The sequence below is a fragment of the Scyliorhinus canicula genome, chromosome 8 (assembly GCF_902713615.1).
Source record: "Scyliorhinus canicula chromosome 8, sScyCan1.1, whole genome shotgun sequence".
Lineage (NCBI taxonomy): Eukaryota > Metazoa > Chordata > Chondrichthyes > Carcharhiniformes > Scyliorhinidae > Scyliorhinus > Scyliorhinus canicula.
In genome coordinates, this window is record NC_052153.1 from 49677934 (window position 1) to 49698427 (window position 20494).

At 44.4% G+C, this 20494-nt stretch overlaps 1 protein-coding gene and 1 long non-coding RNA gene across 3 annotated transcripts in view; one reads left to right on the forward strand and one right to left on the reverse strand.

Moving 5' to 3' along the window:
• kcmf1 (potassium channel modulatory factor 1) overlaps nucleotides 1-5972 on the reverse strand; it is a 161158-nt gene extending 155186 nt beyond the window's left edge. The window contains exon 1 of the mRNA XM_038804512.1: nucleotides 5728-5972. Coding sequence (XP_038660440.1) covers nucleotides 5728-5743 — 16 coding nt within the window. The 5' untranslated portion in view covers nucleotides 5744-5972. The remainder of the gene's footprint in view (nucleotides 1-5727) is intronic.
• A 752-nt stretch (nucleotides 5973-6724) lies between these two features.
• LOC119970233 lies at nucleotides 6725-15866 on the forward strand. Of its 2 annotated transcripts, none has more exons than XR_005461568.1 (2): nucleotides 6725-6894; nucleotides 15222-15866. It is a non-coding gene; the product is annotated as an uncharacterized LOC119970233 (long non-coding RNA). The 2 variants fall into 2 exon arrangements; XR_005461569.1 differs by lacking the exon at nucleotides 6725-6894 and adding an exon at nucleotides 13937-14095.
• Nucleotides 15867-20494: the final 4628 nt, after the last annotated feature.

Genomic DNA, 20494 nt, shown 5'->3' on the forward strand with positions numbered 1-20494 from the left:
AAATGAATTGGGTACTCTAAATTTTTTTTTAAAGACTCTTTACCTGCCTGAGGAGGGTCACTCTAGATACAGTGCAATTCAGATGTGGAAAAACAAACCATACGCTTAATATCCTTTGATCAAATGAATGAAATATGAAACGTTTCCCCAAGACCCCCAGCTGACTGAAATTCTACTGACTCCATAACGAATGTCAATCTGACATTGGAAGTTATATTCATCATACAGAACATCAAGTTGGGATAACTCAAAGATATTGTTTTAAGCAAGGTTTTATTACTGCAGGTTGCTTTATAAATAGATGGTGTTACATTCTTAAAATTCCTAAACAAAATTATAAATTTCCTTGTACTATACTGGCTCATATTTGATCAGCCAGAATTTTCATTATCTACACCTATTTTCTTTAAATATGATATCAATGGGTGAAGACAATGGCTTTGGTTTCCTAATATTTAATTGAAGGAAGCTTCTACTATGTCGGACAAACAGCAAGTCAAATTAAATGTAGTCGAGTGGTCAACAGATGCGATTATGGTGCTTGCTATTAGCATACATTTGGAACCTGATTTGAATCCGTCACCAAATAGGAAGCAGCTCCATGTACGCAAGTGCAAGACAATGGTTAGAACTGGTCAGAGTTTTCAAACATTTCCAACTCCCATAACCCACACCCCTTCCAATGCTCACAAATAAACATTACCACACTGTTGAGGATACTGCAAATGGTAACACACCGCAGGGTCCTCCTGTAAACACTGAGAAATTCCTGGGGTCCATGGTCCTAATATCTGGAAAAAACAGTATCAGCTATTTAAACGAAAAGCAAGGCCACAATTAGTGATGTTAGACTAGTATAGTGGACAGCAAGGTGGCACAGTGGTTAGCACTGCCACCTCTCAGCATCAGGGACACGGGTTCAATTCCTGACTGTCTGTGTGGAGTTTGCATTTTCTCCCAGTGTCTGCGTGAAATTCCTCGTGGTGCTCCGGTTTCATCCCATAGTCCAAAGATGTTCAAGTAGAGGGAGCTACGGGGATGGGGAGGGAGAGTGGGCCTAGGTGGGGTGCTCTTCCAGAGGGTTGATGTAGATTTGATATGCCGAATGGCTTCCTTCTGCACTGTAGCAGTTCTATATACAGAGAAATTTGCTAATTTGATTACATGAAAATCATATTACCAATTTTGTAGCCTTGTGATGGATCTGTCAACTGGTTTAATGTGTTCCATGTACATAAAAAACACTATGTAGAACTAGAATGGAAATCTGGGCCTTGTTATAGACATTGAGCATTTATATTGATCATTATGTCATCTAGGGATCAGGTTTTCTGAAATGTAAGAAACACTGTTCCTGTTTTCAATTATAAAATAACCGTCAAGCCCCTTTTAATCAAAGGTATCAATTTACTCTAACCCGAATAGGAATCATATTATAGCTGCACTTTGCACTGGATTGTCAGTCTACCTGTTTCCATTTTAAAACAAGGAAACATGTAATTTTGTCAGAACTGTTTTTTTCAGCAGTTCATTGTTAACCATCAAATAGCAGCAACAAATATGCTTGCGAATAGCAAAGGAGAACGGAGGATAAATGGCCAAAGAACTTAACATTCTTCAAAAGCAGCCAAGTTAACTTCAATTCTCCAAATCGATGTTTGGGTTCATTGTTTTCTTAATAAATTGAGCTCCTCTCCTAGTCTTTTCACAAATTAGCATTTCGTTGAAAGAATATGAAGTATTTATTAAAAATTAGTATGTAGCAAATTAGTATGTAGCATTGCAACGGAATACAACTGAACTACTGCACTTAAATGAAGCCAACAGTTTCTCCATCTCAATCGCTCTCCTCAGAGATGATTCCCCATCCACAAATTTAGTGAAAACTGGAGGTTTTTTTTTAATAAACATTTTATTGTGGTATTTTTGGTATAGTGACAACAAAATAAACAATATACATGATACCATAAACATAGTGCAGAAGCCATTTATCTCTCGTACAGGTCCCACACTTATTGACCCCCCTACTCTAATCTAAACTACTCTCTTCCTCTCCCCCCCCCCCCCCCCCCCGGTCTGCTGACGATTAATTTCCCGCAAAGAAGTCGACGAATGGTTGCCACCTCCAGGTGAACCCTAACAGTGACCCTTTCAAGGTGAACTTGATTTTCTCCAGAGAAAGCTAGCCATGTCCGATAGCCAGGTCTCCGACTTCGGGGCCTCGAGTCCTCCCATGCTAATAGTATCCGTCTCCGGGCTACCAGGGAAGCAAAGGCCAGAACATCTGCCTCTTTCTCCTCCTGGATTCCCGGGTCTTCTGACACCCCGAAAATCGCCACCCCTGGACTCAGCACCAGCCTTGTTTTTAACACCGTGGACATGACGTCTGCAAACCCCTGCCAAAATCCCCTAAACATGTGGACATGGTTCGCCAGTCCTCCCGCACATTTTGCGCACCTGTCCTCCACCTCAAAGAATCTGCTCATCCAGGCCAATCATGTGAGCCCGGTGAACAACCTTAAATTGTATCAGGCTGAGCCTGGCACATGTTGCAGACGTGTTGACTCTACTCAACGAGTCTGCCCATAGACCATCCTCTACCTCACCTCACCTCCCAGCTCCTCCTCAGCTCCTCGGTCTGCGTCTCCGCCGACCTCATAAGCTCCTTATAAATATCCAAGACGCTCCTTTCTCCTACCCACCCTCTGGAAACTACCCTGTCCTGAATTCCCCTTTAGCAGTAGGAGCGGGAAGGTTGACATCAATTTACGAAGGAAGTCCCGCACCTGCAGATACCTGAATTTGTTTCCCCTCGCCAACCCAAACTTTCCCTCCAGCGACCTCATACTCGGAAAGCTCCCCTCTATGAACATATCCCCCATCCTCTCAATTTCCGTTCTCCGCCATAACTGGAACCCCCCGTCCATACTCCCTGGGGCAAACCGGTGTTTATAGGATTGGAGCCCAGATCGATGTTCCCACTGCTCCCACATGCCCCCTCCACTGGCCCCAAACTCTCAGGGCCGCCACCACCACTGGACTGGTGGAGTACCATGCCGGCGGGAACGGCAAAGGCGCAGTTACCAACGGCCCCAAACTGGTGCCCTTACATGATGCCGCCTCCATACACACCCATGCCGACCCCTCCCCCACCACCCACTTCCTGATCATGGCTATATTAGCCGCCCAGTAATAGCTGCTAAAGTTTGGCAGCGCCAGCCCACCCTCTCAAGCATTACCTTCCCTACCCACGGGGTCTTGCCCGCCCAGACGAAATCCATGATCACTCTGTTGACCCGCTTTTAAAAAAAGGACCAGGGAATAAAGATGGGGAGACACTGAAATACAAATAGGAGTCTTGGGAGGACCGTCATCTTCACCGTTTGCACCCTCCCAGCCAGAGACAACGGAAGCACATCCCACCTCCGAAAATCGTCCTTCATTTGGTCCACCAGCCGGTCCCATTCCCGCGCCACTTGGGGGGGGGGGGGGGGGGGGGGGGGGTGCCTAAGTACCTAAAGCTTCCCCTTACTAACCTAAACGGCAGCTCTCCCGGTCGCCTCTCCTGTCCCCTCGCTTGGACCACAAACATCTCACTCTTTCCCATATTAAGCTTATAGCCCGAAAACCGGCCAAAATTCCCCTAGAGTCCTCATGATTACTTCCATCCACTCTATTGGGTCCAAAACGTACAAAAGCAGGTCATCCGCATAGAGCGAAACCCTGTGCTCCACTCTCCCCCCCCCCCCCATTCCCTTAAACAAAGTGATTAGCCACATCTATAAGTCTTATGTTTGACATGAGGAAATACAAACACCAAGAAAGTTTTGAAAAGTTTTGTCTTTTTTTGCTGAACAATAAAGATAATGGGGCAATAAGTGTTTCAAATTATAACGGTACAGGATACATTCGAAGAGATTATTTCCAGGAGTAGAGCAGTCAAGAACAAGGGCCATACATACAACATTAAATGCAAGAGATTTAGAAGAGAGCAAGAGAAGCTACATTTAAAGGACCTGGAATTCAATTCCAGGATTGTGCTTAAAGCAAAAAAACTACATCAACATTTGAGATTGGATTGTATAGGCAAATGAAGGAAGAGTGATGGAAGGGTTATAGATACAGGATAGATGAACTTGATTAGATAGATGTGCCCACGTGAAGGGTAAACATCGACTCAGGCTGGTTGGGCTGAATTACTTGGTCTGCTTTGTATTAATATAGGAGAAAGTATATTAGATAAATATGTAAAAGTTCCGTCACACCAATTAAATATCATTTTTTTTATTAAAGCACGTTATCACATGCTATCACACCAGTTTTAACAAACTATCCAGGAAATGTACAACTTTTTATTACTCCTACCCAGTACTTTCAATAATATGGATATGAATATGTGAACTCTTGTTGAGGGTTTACTGGATGATGCCAGAGGGTTTATTGCATGGTGCCAGATACTGAAAATTAATGCTCTTCTGCTGTTGTAGATAGCCACATACAGTTTTGTATTGTAACCCAATAATACCACAACTGCAATAACAACAAATGTCTCTGCACGTATATTTTAGGGATTCAACAAACTTCACCATTGCAAACTATCCTTTCCTGGTAAAACCAATTTCATGAAGGAAAACCTCAAACTCCTGTTCACACTGCTCTATTGTCCTAGAGAAATGTGGACTGCAGTTGTATCAAAGCTGACAAAAACACATATCCAAATGTCACTGAATCTACAAGTGGAGAATCCTTCCAAAATCAAAATATTTTGCTGTTGTAACTTTTTCGCCTTTTAAAACAAATTAAAAATATTAAGTGGGTTTGTTACACAACAGGCACCACAACTCAAAACTTTAATAGCTCCGAATACTGAAACTTTTGACATCGTCAATCCCACTTAAATTGGAAAGTTTGTCACTAGCATGCTCCTCAAAATGTGCAAATCCTACACAGGCTATAAAAGTTGGTCAAAATTCTACTTTCCTAATGTGCACAGGCTGGAAAAGTTGGTGAAAGGTGTGGAAATAATTTAACACCGTTTCGTATTAGATGTGCCATTACTATTCTACCCAACTGGTAATTAAATTCACAACTAATTCGGTTCCTGCAGTATTGGAGATGTGTGTTTTGACAGAAAGTTTAATCAACTTTCGCCATGTCATCGAGTTGGTCACCAGTGACCCGCACACCCAACGAAAAAGGAGAATTTTTAACATACTTTACAGATAATCATGACTGACTTTCAGGCTCTACGCTGGGGATCCAACACTACTCGACACCGGTGGCCCAAGGCCTACAATTCAGCAGCTCCAAGGCCCCGGGTTCGGCATAACGCAGCCCTGTCCTCCCAGCCTGTTTTCTTCCCCGGTGTGGAGCTGTCAGTTCAGCCTGTGTCGGAGACAGGAGGCAGCTCTGGCCTCCTGGAGTAGGCCCGCAGCCTGCCTCAGGCCGCAGCGACCCGCCGGCCACCTTGATGACAGTGCAATCATTCGGAGCCGGGGGAGGGAGGAACAAGGCCCATGGGGGGCGGGCGCTGGGCGACACCCCGGGCTCAGTGAGGGCCTTACTCGGTCGAAAAAGCAAAACAGGAGCCGGCCCGCCGCCACAGCAACCAGGGAGCGGCCTTTCCTCCTCCCCGCCCAGGGCCTAGCGGCTTTGCGCCCCTTGATCAGACACAGGCCGAGGGCAGCGGCCTGTTCACCGGGCCTCTCGCCTCAGTCGCTCACTCACCTTCATGTCGGGACATCCTACACACACGGTAACAGCGGGCCCGCGGGCTCCCACACAGCGTCTCGACACCGGGCTCCGACAACGACAACTACCGGGCCAAACGGTCATGAAGCTGGAAGTGGCTGCTGCTGCTGTCTGCCGGAAGGAGGAGCGGCCGCCGCTCCTGTTGCTCAGCTCGTTCTCGCTCGTTCGATCGGTCGGTCAGATTTTTTGTTTTCGCCTCAGACTCTGAGCGCGCGGAATGGGGCGGGCGGGCGCGCGAGCCGCGTGGACTGGCACTGACGTCGTCTCCTCAGCGGGGACGCAAACGGGCGCCAGCGCTCGAGCGCGAAGCCGTGCGCGCGCAGCATCGTCGTACGCATTGCGTGGGCGCGCGCACGCACGCACGGGTAAGCTTTATTGGTGGTCAGACGGTGTCCATCCCCCACTGCAGCCTGGAGCAGCGCTGCTCGCTCGGTCCCCGCTGCAGCCCGGAGCCCAGAGGCAGCGCTGCTCGCTCGGTCCCCGCTGCAGCCCGGAGCCCAGAGGCAGCGCTGCTCGCTCGGTCCCCGCTGCAGCCCGGAGCCCAGAGGCAGCGCTGCTCGCTCGGTCCCCGCTGCAGCCCGGAGCCCAGAGGCAGCGCTGCTCGCTCGGTCCCCGCTGCAGCCTGGAGCCCAGAGGCAGCGCTGCTCGCTCGGTCCCCGCTGCAGCCTGGCGCCCAGAGGCAGCGCTGCTCGCTCGGTCCCCGCTGCAGCCCGGAGCCCAGGGGCAGCGCCGCTCGCTCGGTCCCCGCTGCAGCCTGGAGCCCAGGGGCAGCGCCGCTCGCTCGGTCCCTGCTGCAGCCCGCAGCCCAGGGGCAGCGCCGCTCGCTCGGTCCCCGCTGCAGCCCGGAGCCCAGGGGCAGCGCCGCTCGCTCGGTCCCCGCTGCAGCCCAGGGGCAGCGCCGCTCGCTCGGTCCCCACTGCAGCCCGGAGGCAGCGCCGATCGCTCGGCGCCGCTCGCTCGGTCCCCTCGCCCTGGCTGCTGGGCTGGGTATCGGTAAGACTTGAAGTGAGTGTAAACCAGCTTCTCACTCCTGAATGGACCCCTTGGCTAATATGTGTCTGAAACACATGCATCACGTTATGTATGTGCTGGAATGCACAGCCCGAAAGGAAGAAGGAATCATTAGTGACTTTCAAAAGAGAAGTGGGTAAAAGCAGAACTTGAGAAAATTACTTGCGGCTAATTAGCTACCTTTAGCGACGGACGCCTGATGGGTACAGTTGACTTGTTTTTGGTTACCACATTAAGGTATGACGATGTGTTGATAAAACCAGAGCACATCTTAAGAGCTCCAAACTTTTGTTCTCCGTGTCTGCGAGGGAAACCCGGGTGCTCCGGTTTCCTCCCACAGGAGAATTTACAAGGTGTAGGTTAGGCAGATTGGCTATGCTAAATTACCCCTTGGTGTCCAAGGTTACCTGGGTCTGCGAGGATAGGGCAGGGGAGTGGGCCTAGGTAGGGTCGGTGCAGAGGCGACGGGCCGAATGGCCTCCTGCATTGTCGGACTCTCGACTTTGCCTCCTCTTGTGCAGTTCGTGGAGCTATGTAGAATAACTTGGGCAAATCAAAAGGAATGAGAACTAAGCAACCCCCCCCCCAGAAATCCCATGTTAATTAACAGTGTATTTCATGACTTTCCTTTTTGTTTGGTCAATTGATAGATTGAGTTAATTGACTAATCCCAAAATTATACTTGCTGTTTTGACAGTAATTGGTGTTCTAAGCTCAGTGGTAACAGAGTAACACTCGACACGTTGTGTTTTCAAACCTAGTGCTGGAAATTGAAGTATGTATTTTTGGTTGATGTGTCATCAGTATATATTGAAGGGGCCCTAACTCAGACCTTGCTTTCTCTTCCATGAAAGATTCCATGGCATTTGAAGATGAACAAACGTGCTGGTCAACTTGCAAATTAGGTGCAGGCTATTCGCTATATCATGCTTGATCTAATTGTGGTCTCAATTGTGTACTCCCTATACCCTTTCACTCCCTTGTCAATCAAGAATCTCTCAGCCTTAACGATATTCAATGACCCACCCCCACTGTTTTATTTTGGGGCCCAATCAACTAAATAGAAGAACCAAAATTAACTGGGGGATAAATTAAAACGGGCCACTCCTAAAAGACAAATTGAGCACAGCCCAAAAAGAACAAAGAGGAACTGAAACTTAAAAACTGGTATGGCAATTGCTCGGCCCAAGACCGTAAGTAACTTCAGAGAGTCATGAACACAGCCCAGTCCATCAGATGAACATGCCTCCCATCCATTAACTCCATCTACACCTCCTGCTGCCTTGGGAAAGCGGGCAGGATAATCAAAGGCCCTTCCCACCTGGCTTACTCTTCCAACTTCTTCCATCGGGCAGGAGATACAAAAGTCTGAGAACATGCATGAACAGACTCCACAACTGCTTCTTCCTTGCTGTTACCAGACTCCTAACGACCCTCTTATGGACTGACCTCATTAACACGACACACCTGTATGCTTCATCTGATGCCGGTGTTACGTAGTTACATTGCGTACCTTGTGTTTCCCTATTATGTATTTTCTTTTATTTCCTTTTCTTTTCACGTACTTAATGATCTGTTGAGCTGCTCGCAGAAAAATGCTTATCACTGTACCTTGGTACGCATGACAAAAACAAAATCCAAACGTTAAATCAAAATGTGAAAACTGGGGTCGATGAGAAACAGTCCAACCCCTGCGGTGTTCACCGAGCACAGAAGGCCTCAAGTGTGTCCGTGGACACCACATTCTCCCTCCCCTGGGACATCCGCAGCGGAAGAGGGGCAGACAGTCCGGTCAGATGACCTCCTTGTTCGCCTACTGCCTGGACCTATTTATGGCAACCCACCCATGCTGTTCTCTGGAAAAGAGAATTCCACATAATAACGACCCTCCTGAGGAAAAGAAAATCTCAGCTCTATCTTAAATGGGAGACCCTTTATTTTGAAACTGTCCCCTAGTTCTAGTCTCCCCTACAAAGGGAAACACCCTCTCAGCATCCACTCTGTTCTCCCCAGGTCTTGTATATTTCAATAAATCATGTCATTCTAATAAACTTCATTATTTATTTATTGTCACATGTACAGTGAAAAATATTTTTCTGTGGCCAAGGGACGTACACAGTACGTACATAGTAGACAAAAGAATAATCAATAGAGTACATTGACAAATGGTACATCGACAAACGGTGATTGGTTACAGTGAGGAACAAGGGGCCAAACAAAGCAAATACATGAGCAAGAGCAGCATAGGGTGTCGTGGATAGTTTCTTAACAGGGAACAGATCAGTCCGAGGGGGAATCGTTGAGGAGTCTTGTAACTGTGGGGAAGAAGCTGTTCCTATGTCTGGATGTGCAGGTCTTCACACTTCTGTGCTTGATGGAAGGGTCTGGAAGAAAGCAATGCCTGGGTGGGAGGGGTCTCTTATAATGCTGTCTGCCTTCCTGAGACAGAGGGAGGTATATACAGAATCAATGTGGGGGTGGCAAGCTTGTGATGCGCTGGGCTGAGTTCACCACACTCTGCAGTTTCTTGCGATCTTGGACCGAGCAGTTGCCATACCAGGCTGTGATGCGGCCGGATAGGATGCTCTCTATCACACATCTGTAGAATTTTGTGAGAGTTGATGCAGACATGCCAAATTTCTTTAGCTTCCGTAGGAAGTAGAGACATTGTTGCGCTTTCTTGGTTGTTGCATCAACGCGAGTGGACTAGGACAGACTGTTGGTGATGGTGACCCCCAGGAACTTAAAGCTATCGACCATCTCGACTTCGGAGCCATTGATGTAGGTGGGAGGGTGTGTCGTGCTATGTTTCCTGAAGTCGATGATCAGTTCCTTGGTCTTTCCGACATTTAGAGAGAGGTTGTTTTCGTTGGATACAGGCCCAACCTTTCCTTATAAAACTAACCAGGAATGAATCATACAATCCCTACATCACTTGCTGTACCTGTATGCTAACTTTGTCATTCCTGTACAGGGCACCCAGATCCCTCTATAGCTTAAGAGTGGACAAGTCAACATTTTCCCACAAACCCTATCTGCCAAATTTGTGCTCGCTACTTAACCTGTCTATCTTCTTCCAATATAACTTGCTCTCCTACCTCTGTCATCAGCAAATTTAACAACCATTCATCCAAGTCATTGATATAGATTGCAAATAATTTGAGGCCCCAGTAATGACTCCAAGTCACTCCATTAGTTAAAGCCGACCTAAAATGATCCATTTATCCCTACTTTCTGCTTCTTGTAGTGAACCAACCCTCTCTGCTAATATTCTACCCCCTCACCATGAGCTCCTATTTTGTGTGGTAACTGGTGCGCCTTATCAAATGCATAAATCCAAGTACACCACATCTACAGGTACGTTCTATCCAGGTTGCTTGTTACTTCCTCAAATAACTAGTCAAACACTACTCTCCTTTCACAAAGCAATATTGACTCCATCTAAACTCCTTAATAATAGATTTTAGCATTTCATTTTGACCAGATATTAGGCCAACTGGCCTGTAGTTTTCTGCTTTCTGTCTCTGTCTATTCTTTCTCTTGGAGAGGAATGATGTGGAGGAATAATGAGAGGAATGCATTTGCTATTTTTCAATGGGACCTTTCCAGAATCTAGAGAGTTTTATAAAATTATAGCCAATGCATCTGCTAACCACATTTTTAAGACCTGAGGATCAGTTCTTGGAGACTTATTAGCCTTTAGTTCAAATATCTTTTTCTGTACCTTTTCCCTGGTGATTCTAATTGCCTGAGTTCCTCCCTCCCTCTGACCTCTTGTGGGGTATCATTTACCATGAAGAAAGATGCAAAATATATGGTTAATGCTTTGCCATTTCCTTATTTCCCATTATTAGTTCACCGGACTCTTTCTAGACGACAAACACTCACTTTAGTTACTCCTTTCCTTTTTAAATACTTATAGAAACTCTATGTTTTTATATTTCTAGCTAGCTTTCTCTCATACTCTTTTAGTCATTATTTGCTGATTTTTTAATTATGTCCAATCTCCAGACTTGCCATAACCTTCGCAGAATTGTATGCCTTTTTTTCTTTCAACTTAGTTACTATCTTTACCTTCCTTAGTTAGCCACAGATGATGCATGCTTCACCTAGAATCTGATGTGTATGTTTGCTGAGTGTTACAAAATATCTGCCATTGAATCCCTACTGACCAACTCTTTCTAACCTATTTTAGCCAGCTCTGTTTTCATACCATTGTATTTGTCTTTATGTAAGTTTAAAGCACTTGCCTTGGATCCTTCTTGCCCTGAAACTGAGTGTGGAATTATATTATGATCTCTGCCATCCAGAAGCTCTTCTTACTATCAGGTCATTAGTTAGTTAATTCAATAATTAATCCTGTCTCATTGTACATTAGTCTTCTCTCTGATTAGGCCTAGAATGTGCCACTCTCCTTAATTTATTCTTTAACACTTATTCTTCAATCAGCATCACTGAAAAGATTATCTGGTGTTAGTCACATTGCTACTTATGGTACCTTCCTCTTTGAAGATTGTTTATCCTTACCTTGCATTGTAACATTGACCACACTTTTTAAAATAATTTGACTGGGCAGCCCGGTGGCGCAGTGGGTACCACTGCTGCCTCATGTCGCCTAGGTCCCAGGTTCGATCCCGGCCCTGGGTCGCTGTCTGTGTGAAGTTTGCACAATCTCTCCGTGTTTGCGTGGGTTTCACCCCCACAACCCAAAGATGTGCAGGATATGCCACGCTAAATTGCCCCTTAATTGGAAAAATTAATTGGATACTCTAAAAAAAATTTAAAATAATAATTTGGCTGTAAAGTCTTTGAACAAATACTGAAGCTGTGAAAAACTTTAGTTCACAATTTCAATATTGGCTTTCTGAAAATAGAGCTTTTGCAGAAAGAATTTGAATTAAATAGCTCCTTTCCTATCCTCCCGATGTTCCTTTGCTTCATAGCCAAGTATTCACATTTGATCCACAACCACAGGTGATATACACAGGCAGAGCAGCTAATTTATACACAAGGTCCCACAAACAACAATACGATAAGTGACCAAATAATTTGATGCTGATTGTGGATTAAATGTTGGCTAAAGAGATGTTCAGATTAAATGGATTATGGGGATATGGGGATAGGGTGAGGGAATTGGCTTGGGTAGGGTGCTCTGTCAGAGAGTTGATGCAGACTTGATGTGGCCTCCTTCTGCACTATAGGGATTCAATGAGAAGTACATTGACCTTAATATTGTGCCACAGGATCTCCCTTGTATCCATAGAATCAGAGAATTTACAGTGCAGAAGGAGTCCATTCGACTCATCAAGTCTGCACCGGCTCTTGGAAAGAGCACCCTACCCAAAGCCACACCTCCACCCCATCCCCATAACCCAGTAACCCCACCCAACACTAAGGGCAATTTTGGACACTAGGGGGCAATTTATCATGGCCAATCCACCTAACCTGCACATTTTTGGACTGTGGGAGGAAACCGGAGTACCCGGAGGAAATCCACGCACACACGGGTAGAATGTGCAGACTCCGCACAGACAGTGACCCAAGCCGGGAACCTGGGACCCTGGATCTGTGAAGCTGTTGTGCTAACCACTATACTACCATGCTGCCCATCCAGGGAGGGAAGACAGGACCATGGTTTAAAGCATCATCCAAAAATAGCATGTCCAATTCTCCAGCATTTTGAGACTATGCTTCAGTCCTTCACAACGAGGCTAAGAATCAGTGACTTTGTGGCCAAGATGAGGGAGCCAACTGAATCAAGGTTGATCATGTCTATGTGGAGAGCTACATAGTTTGCAGCAGATAAACAAGCCAGTCAGCCCTATATGAGCCTTCTCTCACCCTCTTCACCCTACCAGCATATCTCTATTATTCCTTTCTCACTCATGCAGTTAAGGGGAGGCAGAGAAGTGCATTTATGCTATTTGTCTCTACCACTGCATGTGACTGCACATTCCACATGATTTAGGCCAATCTTGTCCATAATTAATTAGGAACCCAACAATTTGTCCTTTCACTGAAACTCTTCAATTTAGTTCAATCAAAATAGAAAGTTCTTGTCTACTTTAATGTGCCCATTATTCATCAGAAAGTTGATGACAACAGAAACCGCCAGAAAGAGTAACAAGAAATCAGTCAACTTTTTTTGAAATGCAAGCGTGCACCGCAGTCCAACTCATTTAAAGAAGCTGAAGATGAAGATTATCAGCACTGATTTTTTTTTTAAATGCAAGGAAATTGATTTTAAGACTCTTGTGTAATTTTAAGTTTAGGATTGTCATGAATATGCCTCTGTTTGATTTTTTAAAAGCCTTGAACTGACTGGAAATTCAGGACTTTAAAGAGATGGGAAACTGCTTTAAAAACCGAGATCACCTTCCAAGGTGAAGGCAAGAAAAGATATCAAAACCTCTCTGAAAGGAAATATGAAAGAGAGACATTTCAAAGGAAGCCGACAGATATCAAAACCCAACACTCCCAACTAAGGAAGGGATTAAAAATGCAAAGTGCTGAGGTTTAATCAACAGTAAACAAAACTGTAACTGCTCACCAGCCAAATATGCTCAACCCCTCCCCTCTCCTTCCCCCAGTGGAAGTGAAAATAACCCCATCTCCTGTTGGTTTTGAAATGTATCAAAGGGTTGAGGTGAAAGATCAAAATGTGATTCCCTGTTCTACAGCAAAGGTGGCAAAACATGTTAATTGAATTCCTTTTTGGAAACATACAAACAGGAGGTTTTTAAGAACTATTTTTGCCAAGCTAGACACAAGAGAAGTCATAAACATCATCTGGAAAAACTGCTGAATGGTTAACTAGGGAATCCCTTGCGTTGTCTCCTAGATTGCAGAATAAAAAAGGAAGGAAATTGTCTCCAGCAGAACGCAGTAGTTCAGCAATCTGCATCTCCAGGGCAAGCAAAGGATGTAATTTGACTCTCTCTTTCATCTTATTTTTCTTTGGCTTTAGTATTTAATAATCTTGCCCTTTGACTCCTGGTTAATTGGCTCCTTTTTTTAAAAAAAAAGTAATTACATTTGCATTGGAAAAGGCAAAACCTTTGAGAAACCGAGGAGACTGAATAAAGGGGAGCCAGTTCATCACTCCCTGGCATGTGAAAGTTTAATTCACATTTTTAAATGTTGTTTTTATTTCAGATGCTGAAATAAAATGAAGAAAAGTGTGACAGTCAAAAAAGTGTTTTTAATAGCTGGCAGAATGGAGGTCCCTAATAGTTTGAGAAGAAAGCTCATTAGATAGGGACTCAACAATTTAAAAAACTGGATCAATGAATGATGAACCAAGATCTGGGAGGCCTTGAATCGACCGTCAATGGTGAACATAACCTTGTAATGTTGCAGAATTTCGCTATCTTTGAACTTTGGCAATTTAAGTCTTTCCAGAGGCTGCTTTATTCCAGCAATTGGTGCTCCTTTGTTCTATGATTCTAATGTGCAATAGTTCATGAACGGCTTGGTAGACCTGCAACTTGTTTGCCTGGCTTGTCCTCAATTGACTATTTTTATGGGGCTTGTTAAGACTGTTGTCTACTTATAAAAGTCACATTTACCGTGGGGCAGCACGGTAGCATGGTGGTTAGCATCAATGCTTCACAGCTCCAGGGTCCCAGGTTCAATTCCTGGCTGGGTCACTGTCTGTGCGGAGTCTGCACGTCCTCCCCGTGTGTGCGTGGGTTTCCTCCGGGTGCTCCGGTTTCCTCCCACAGTCCAAAGATGTGCGGGTTAGGTGGATTGGCCAGGCTAAATTGCCCTTAGTGTCCTAAAAAATAAGGTTAATGGGAATTGTTGGGTTACTGGTATAGGGTGGATACGTGGGCTTGAGTAGGGTGATCATTGCTCGGCACAACATCGAGGGCCGAAGGGCCTGTTCTGTGCTGTACTGTTCTAATTCTAATTCTAATTTTTTGGATGAACTTGGGTCCAGATCAGAAATTCAAGTAATGAAATCAATTAGTAGCAACTGGAATGAGGTGGAAAATCTGAACAATGTAGTAATTAATGTTGAAGCCTAGAAATTTGGTTACACACACCAACTTTATCAGTACCTTGTACAGTTTGTTGTAGAAATGAATAATCACGAGAAGCAAGAGACATGGAGACAAAAGCAGAATAATTAAGTAGCAATGAACATTGCAACAAACTTTAAAACTGCTTTGGTTAAAAAAGCAGAGTTTTTCCCTAAAGGATAAAAGTAAAAGAGAGAGCAATGGAAAAATGAGGCTGAGTAGAATTTTAAATGTAAGCAAAGAACTGAGGATGCTAGAAATCTGAAATAAAAGCAAACTTGTTAGAAATACCCCACAAATATGGCAACAGCTGCAGGAGAAAAGAGAATAAATAAATAGTTATGTTTCAGGCCAGTGACCCTTCATCAGAACTTGTTTCTCCACAAATGCTGCCAGACCTACTGAGTATCTTGAGCATTTTTTTGCTTTTTACAGCAACAAGATTTTAAAAAATGAAGGAAAAGAGCATTAAAGCTGGAGATGTGTATGGAAGACAGTGGAAAGAAACAGAAACGGATAGCAGAATCTCGAAAAGAAAATGGAAAATCTACTGCCCAAAAGAAAAAATTCAACTTGTGACATCGCAAAGGTGATAATTTACACGAAGGTGGCAACAATTGAGCGTCGAGAGCTTTGAGATCTGAAGAATAACCAAATATTACAGATGAGCTGTAAAGACTGAACACTTACAAAAAATATTCAGGTGGAATAATTTCCATTCCTTGATCGAGATTGAGAGTCCTTTGGGGACCCCCTCTCTCACCACGATTATCCATGAAGCCTGCTATGAATAGATTCCTAGAAGGTTTCATGTTGATTTATATTTTTTAGTAACCTTGATCTGTTTGGTTTATTTTGACTTGTGTGGATTTAATTTCACAAAACACGGTGGAAGACATCTCAAGAAGTGTCCCACATGCTTCTAGATTTTCCACTAGGAAGTACATTCGCCATGGGAGTGTTTTTTAAAAAAAATACATGTGCCCAAACTTAGAAGAGCATAATCAAATGTTGTTATAAAAGTGACAGTGAAGCATTATAAGACGTAATTTTATCACAAGTAATACAGCCACAGGAAAAGCGGTTTGTTTGTAATGTTTATAGACTTGCTTTGGACAAGAGATTAACACTACTTAGGTCATTTAAATTTAATAAGTCTATGGAGTATGGCTCTGATCAAATGCATAGGCTTGATTATCCGTTCTTTTGTCACCAAGCTTACTCTTGAACGGTCTTCCACCATTTCCTCCCTTTGTGCATTCTTCTGTTGTTCCAATATTCATTATCCTTTGCATGGCATGGCAGTTAATAGACCCCATGTGCTAGTTTAAGTCCACTGCACATGTCTTTTTTACTCTCGGGTAAAGGAGTGTTAACTAACCAAATTAAGATCAGGCCAACCTATTTGAGAAACTCCCTCCTTCTCGAGAAATGGTCACAATTTCTGAACTCTTCCTCCATGTCATATCATCCCTCAAGCCACCTGGCCATATACAATTATTAGTGAGCCTGAAGATATTGATCTTGAAACTGACCTTGAGATCAGTCTTACTATGAGCCACAAGATTTTCCGATTAATTCTTCCATTCCACTAGTTTTCCCATATGCTGTGCTATCCCCTTACACCTGAGCGGGTGTTACAGATGAGAAAGACGTGAAATTAATTATTAGTGACTGTTTCCCACTTCTGCCCATGACGTGGTACTTTCAATTTCTACTTTAATGTGTTTATCTTTGTATCCTTTCACTTGGATGAAGTGTGCTTTAGTGTGTTCCCCAAATCCTGGTTTGAGGTCCAATGTTAAAAATAACCCACAGCAAATTCTTTTAAAATGAAACAAAACCAGGATTTATTAACACATCAAAACCCAAGGAATGGATTGTGACACACATTTACACAAGCATACAAGTAGAAAGGAAAGAAGGTAGAGGAAAAAAATCAAAAGCTTTTGACATTAATTCATGTGAATATAGTCCAGCATTCCATATCCAATGAAAGTTATTTCAGGTGGCTTTGTCAGCAGAAATCCAGGTCTTTGTGCTCTGAACACAAGTTGCAGGTTGAGGCAGTTTAAGATATAGCAATGTATTCTCTGAATTGGTTCCTTTGTAGGTGAAATACAGGGTTCCTTCTGTAGATTAAATTTGAGGTCAGAGGCCGGCTACTAGTCTTTTTTATTCTTCAGAGATTAAACAGCAGCTGAAGATTTGGCCAAAAACTGGATAACTGATAATAATCGCTTATTGTCACAAGTAGGCTTCAGTGAAGTTACTGTGAAAAGCCCCTAGTCGCCACATTCCGGCGCCTGTTTGGGGAGGCCGGTGCAAGAATTGAACCTGCGCTGCTAGCCTTGTTCTGCATTACAAGCCAGCTGTTTAGCCCACTGTGCTGTACATAAGGGGTGCCACATTCCAGGAGGGTGACGAGTTGGCTTTTGTCCATTGGAACTGATCAATCTTCCAGAACTACCATCATTAATAATAATCTTTATTGTCACAAGTAGGCTTACATTAACACTGCAATGAAGTTACTGTGAAAATTCCCTGGTCGCCACGTTCCATCGCCTGTTCGGGTCCACAGAGGGAGAATTGTCTAATTCACCTAACGGCACGCCTTTCGAGACTTGTGGGAGGATACCGGAGCTCCTGGAGGAAACCCACGCAGACACGGCAGAACATGCAGACTCCGCACCGACAGTGACCCAAGCCGGGAATCGAAACTGGAACCCTGGTGCTGTGAAGCAACAGTGCTAACCACTGGGCTACCATGCCGCCCATCATGTGGTCAACTTATCAGTCCAGTAATATTGTCCATTTTTAAAAACAATTGACACAAGTGAATGCAGAAGAGAAAAAAATGCACAGGACAGATTCGACGAAGAATTTCAAAAGGGAATTGGATTATTTTGTTCTTCACTCCTCCTTGGCATGACCAGAGCATGATATGATATATGTAACACAAGCATGACTGCAAGTTGGGCAAGCTATAAAGTGAATGAAGAAATACAAACTGTGGAAATTTTGAGGTGGTTAAAATCACGACCGAGATTAGATGGGGCGAAACCGTTGCTGTCGGTGAAGAGTCGAGAACCAGAGGATGCTGATTTAAGATGATTGGAAAGAGAAAAGCAACAACAACATGAAAAAATGAGTGATTTAGGGTCAGGAATACACTTCCTGGAGTGATGTAGACTAAAAGGGAATTGTATAATTATCTGGAAATCTGCAGGGACGTTAGGAAAAAACTGATGTTGGACTAGGTAAATTGTGTTGCTCGTTCTGGTGAATGTGCTTAACACTCAATTGGCTGTTTTATTCCTTAGCTCTAGAGTCGCCAGGTATCCTTATGATACCGCCATGAGGTTCAAGTTCAGATCAATGACTCAATACACCAGTTAGTAAGGTTCAATCAAATACGTTTATTATTTACACAGTAAATCGATACTCGTGCAACTAATACTAGCGGACTAAACTATTCCTACCACTATAAGCCAATATTTATCTTCGATAAGGGAACCCACTGGATCAGGGAACAATGGCCTCTTGTTCTGTCCTGAGACTGCAGGCTTCCCAGTTGGTACGGGCTAAGGGGTCAGGAGTGTCTATTCTAGTAGCGAGCGTTGGTTGGACACTTACTTGTCGGTGTAGCTGTTGACCAGGCCTCTCTTCTCACGTTCAAGTTCTTAGAGAGCTGCTGCAAAGGTGTTCTGCTGGGAGGGCCGGCTAAGAGAGCGAACTATACTTGGGACCTGACTTTTATAGGTCACAGGGGCTTCACGCCCAACTGGGCGGACCCTATACCTGCTTGCAATCGATTGGACCTCATACCAATCGATTGGTTTGAATTCCCCAATACTTGGGCTATTTACTGATCGCTGGGCGGTTCTTGTGGCTGTTTGTAACTTATTGTTTCAGACTCCCGTTGGCACCGGGAAGACTGACCTGCCATAGACTGTCCCAATTGTAGCTAATCGTTGTATCCATTGTTCCCGGGGATCGCTTCAATAATATGCAAACTGCTGGTATCGGTGCTGTCTGCTTTCTTTGCAGCCAGAATATACATGAACTTCTGCAAACTGCTTGTCTCTTTATAATTGTCCAATTTTCCCTGCGTGCTTTGTAAATCGCCATTTTGGGTCGGGAAGTGGCCAACTTCGGTGGCTACACTCCCTCCTTGTGATCCTAACGCGAAAGCGTGAAGGATCACACAACTACGGTGTCTTCGTTCCCTGACCTCAGCGTGTTCCATGGCCTCTGCACTTTCCTCAACTATGCAGACATTTTTTACCTTACAATCTCTATTTGGCGCTATGTCATATGGGGACATGCATTATCAAAACAACAAACTGGAACCTCTAACTATCTGAAATAAACTACACTCACTGAAAACATACAAGCATATAAACTTCCTAACAGTATAAATAATAGTAACATTCACATTTCACCTTCTCTGACTCGGCAGTCGAGCTCAGAGTTAAATATCTTTACACAAAACACATATCTTTATTGACAAAGTGACATGGAAAATTCTTTATTGCATTTCGAGGGGTTCGGGGGACTGGTGCCATCCGAAGATAGGGGATCTCATCCTATATACCATCGAGGTATGAGAGCGGTAGGCTCTCCTTCGCCATTTCCTCATTCGACAAGTCTGCACTTTGATGCAGATTACTGCTATCACCAAAAGTGATTCTACTACGTGTGACAAGGAGTACCAAGCCATAAATTTGGTACACCAGGTCGGGTTACTGCTGCTTGTTACTGGGCTTTGAGTGGTCTGTGGAAGTGAAACATTAACGGCCGGTGGAGTGGGGGTAAGGGGGTTCGCGTTCGAGCACAAAAATATACATATGACAGTGAAAAATACAGTTGGCGTTGTCATCTTCCTTCTCTCTTCTCTTTCCTGTTCTCTTTTCATGCTTTGATCATGCTCTGATCCTGCTTTGGTCCCTCCTCGGAACGTCCGAAAGCTATGGGATCAAGCATAGTTTCTGTTAGTGTTCCGCTTAATATCTTGAATTTTAGTATGTCTGTCCTCTTGTGCCAAGTTTCCCTTTATGATTGGTCACTCCCTGTGACTCGTTCATTTTTTTTTGTTCAAAACGAATTTAGGACCAGACATATACTTAAATACTGTACCACTGCGAGCCGTCTCGCAGGCTTTGCAATGTACCATTCCAATGTTCCTGGATGTAAATAGCATGTGGAATTGGCAACCAAAGGGCTACCTAAAATAAAACAAACAAAACCAAACTTTTAGAACCAAGACTTTCGAAATGAGTTGCGTATGGGCCGCGACGGGTAAGATTTGGGTGGAATCCCCGGGTAGGGCGTGCTGTGCTGTACCCGAGCTTAGCTGACCAGAGGGGGGGTCCTCAGACAGGGCGGGTCCTCAATGCTGTTACTCCACTGCCTGAGTGACCTGAAACGAACGGGCAAGAATGTAGTCATCATGGGGGTTGCCTCTTCCATCCTTCAAACAGAAGAGCAGTTACGAAACTGGAGCTAGCAAGCTCTGAGGTTTCGGCCGATATGCCTGTTGGCTGGGCTTCAGACATTTCAGCTGATAAGGCGTCTGGCAAATTCTCCTAGGTTTCTGCAGACAAACTTGGTGTCTGGCCGCAGAGCTGCTGTTCATGAGGAAAAAAAACCAAACACAAACAAACAAACATGCAACACAAAACTTGCAAGTTCCATCAGAAAAGGAC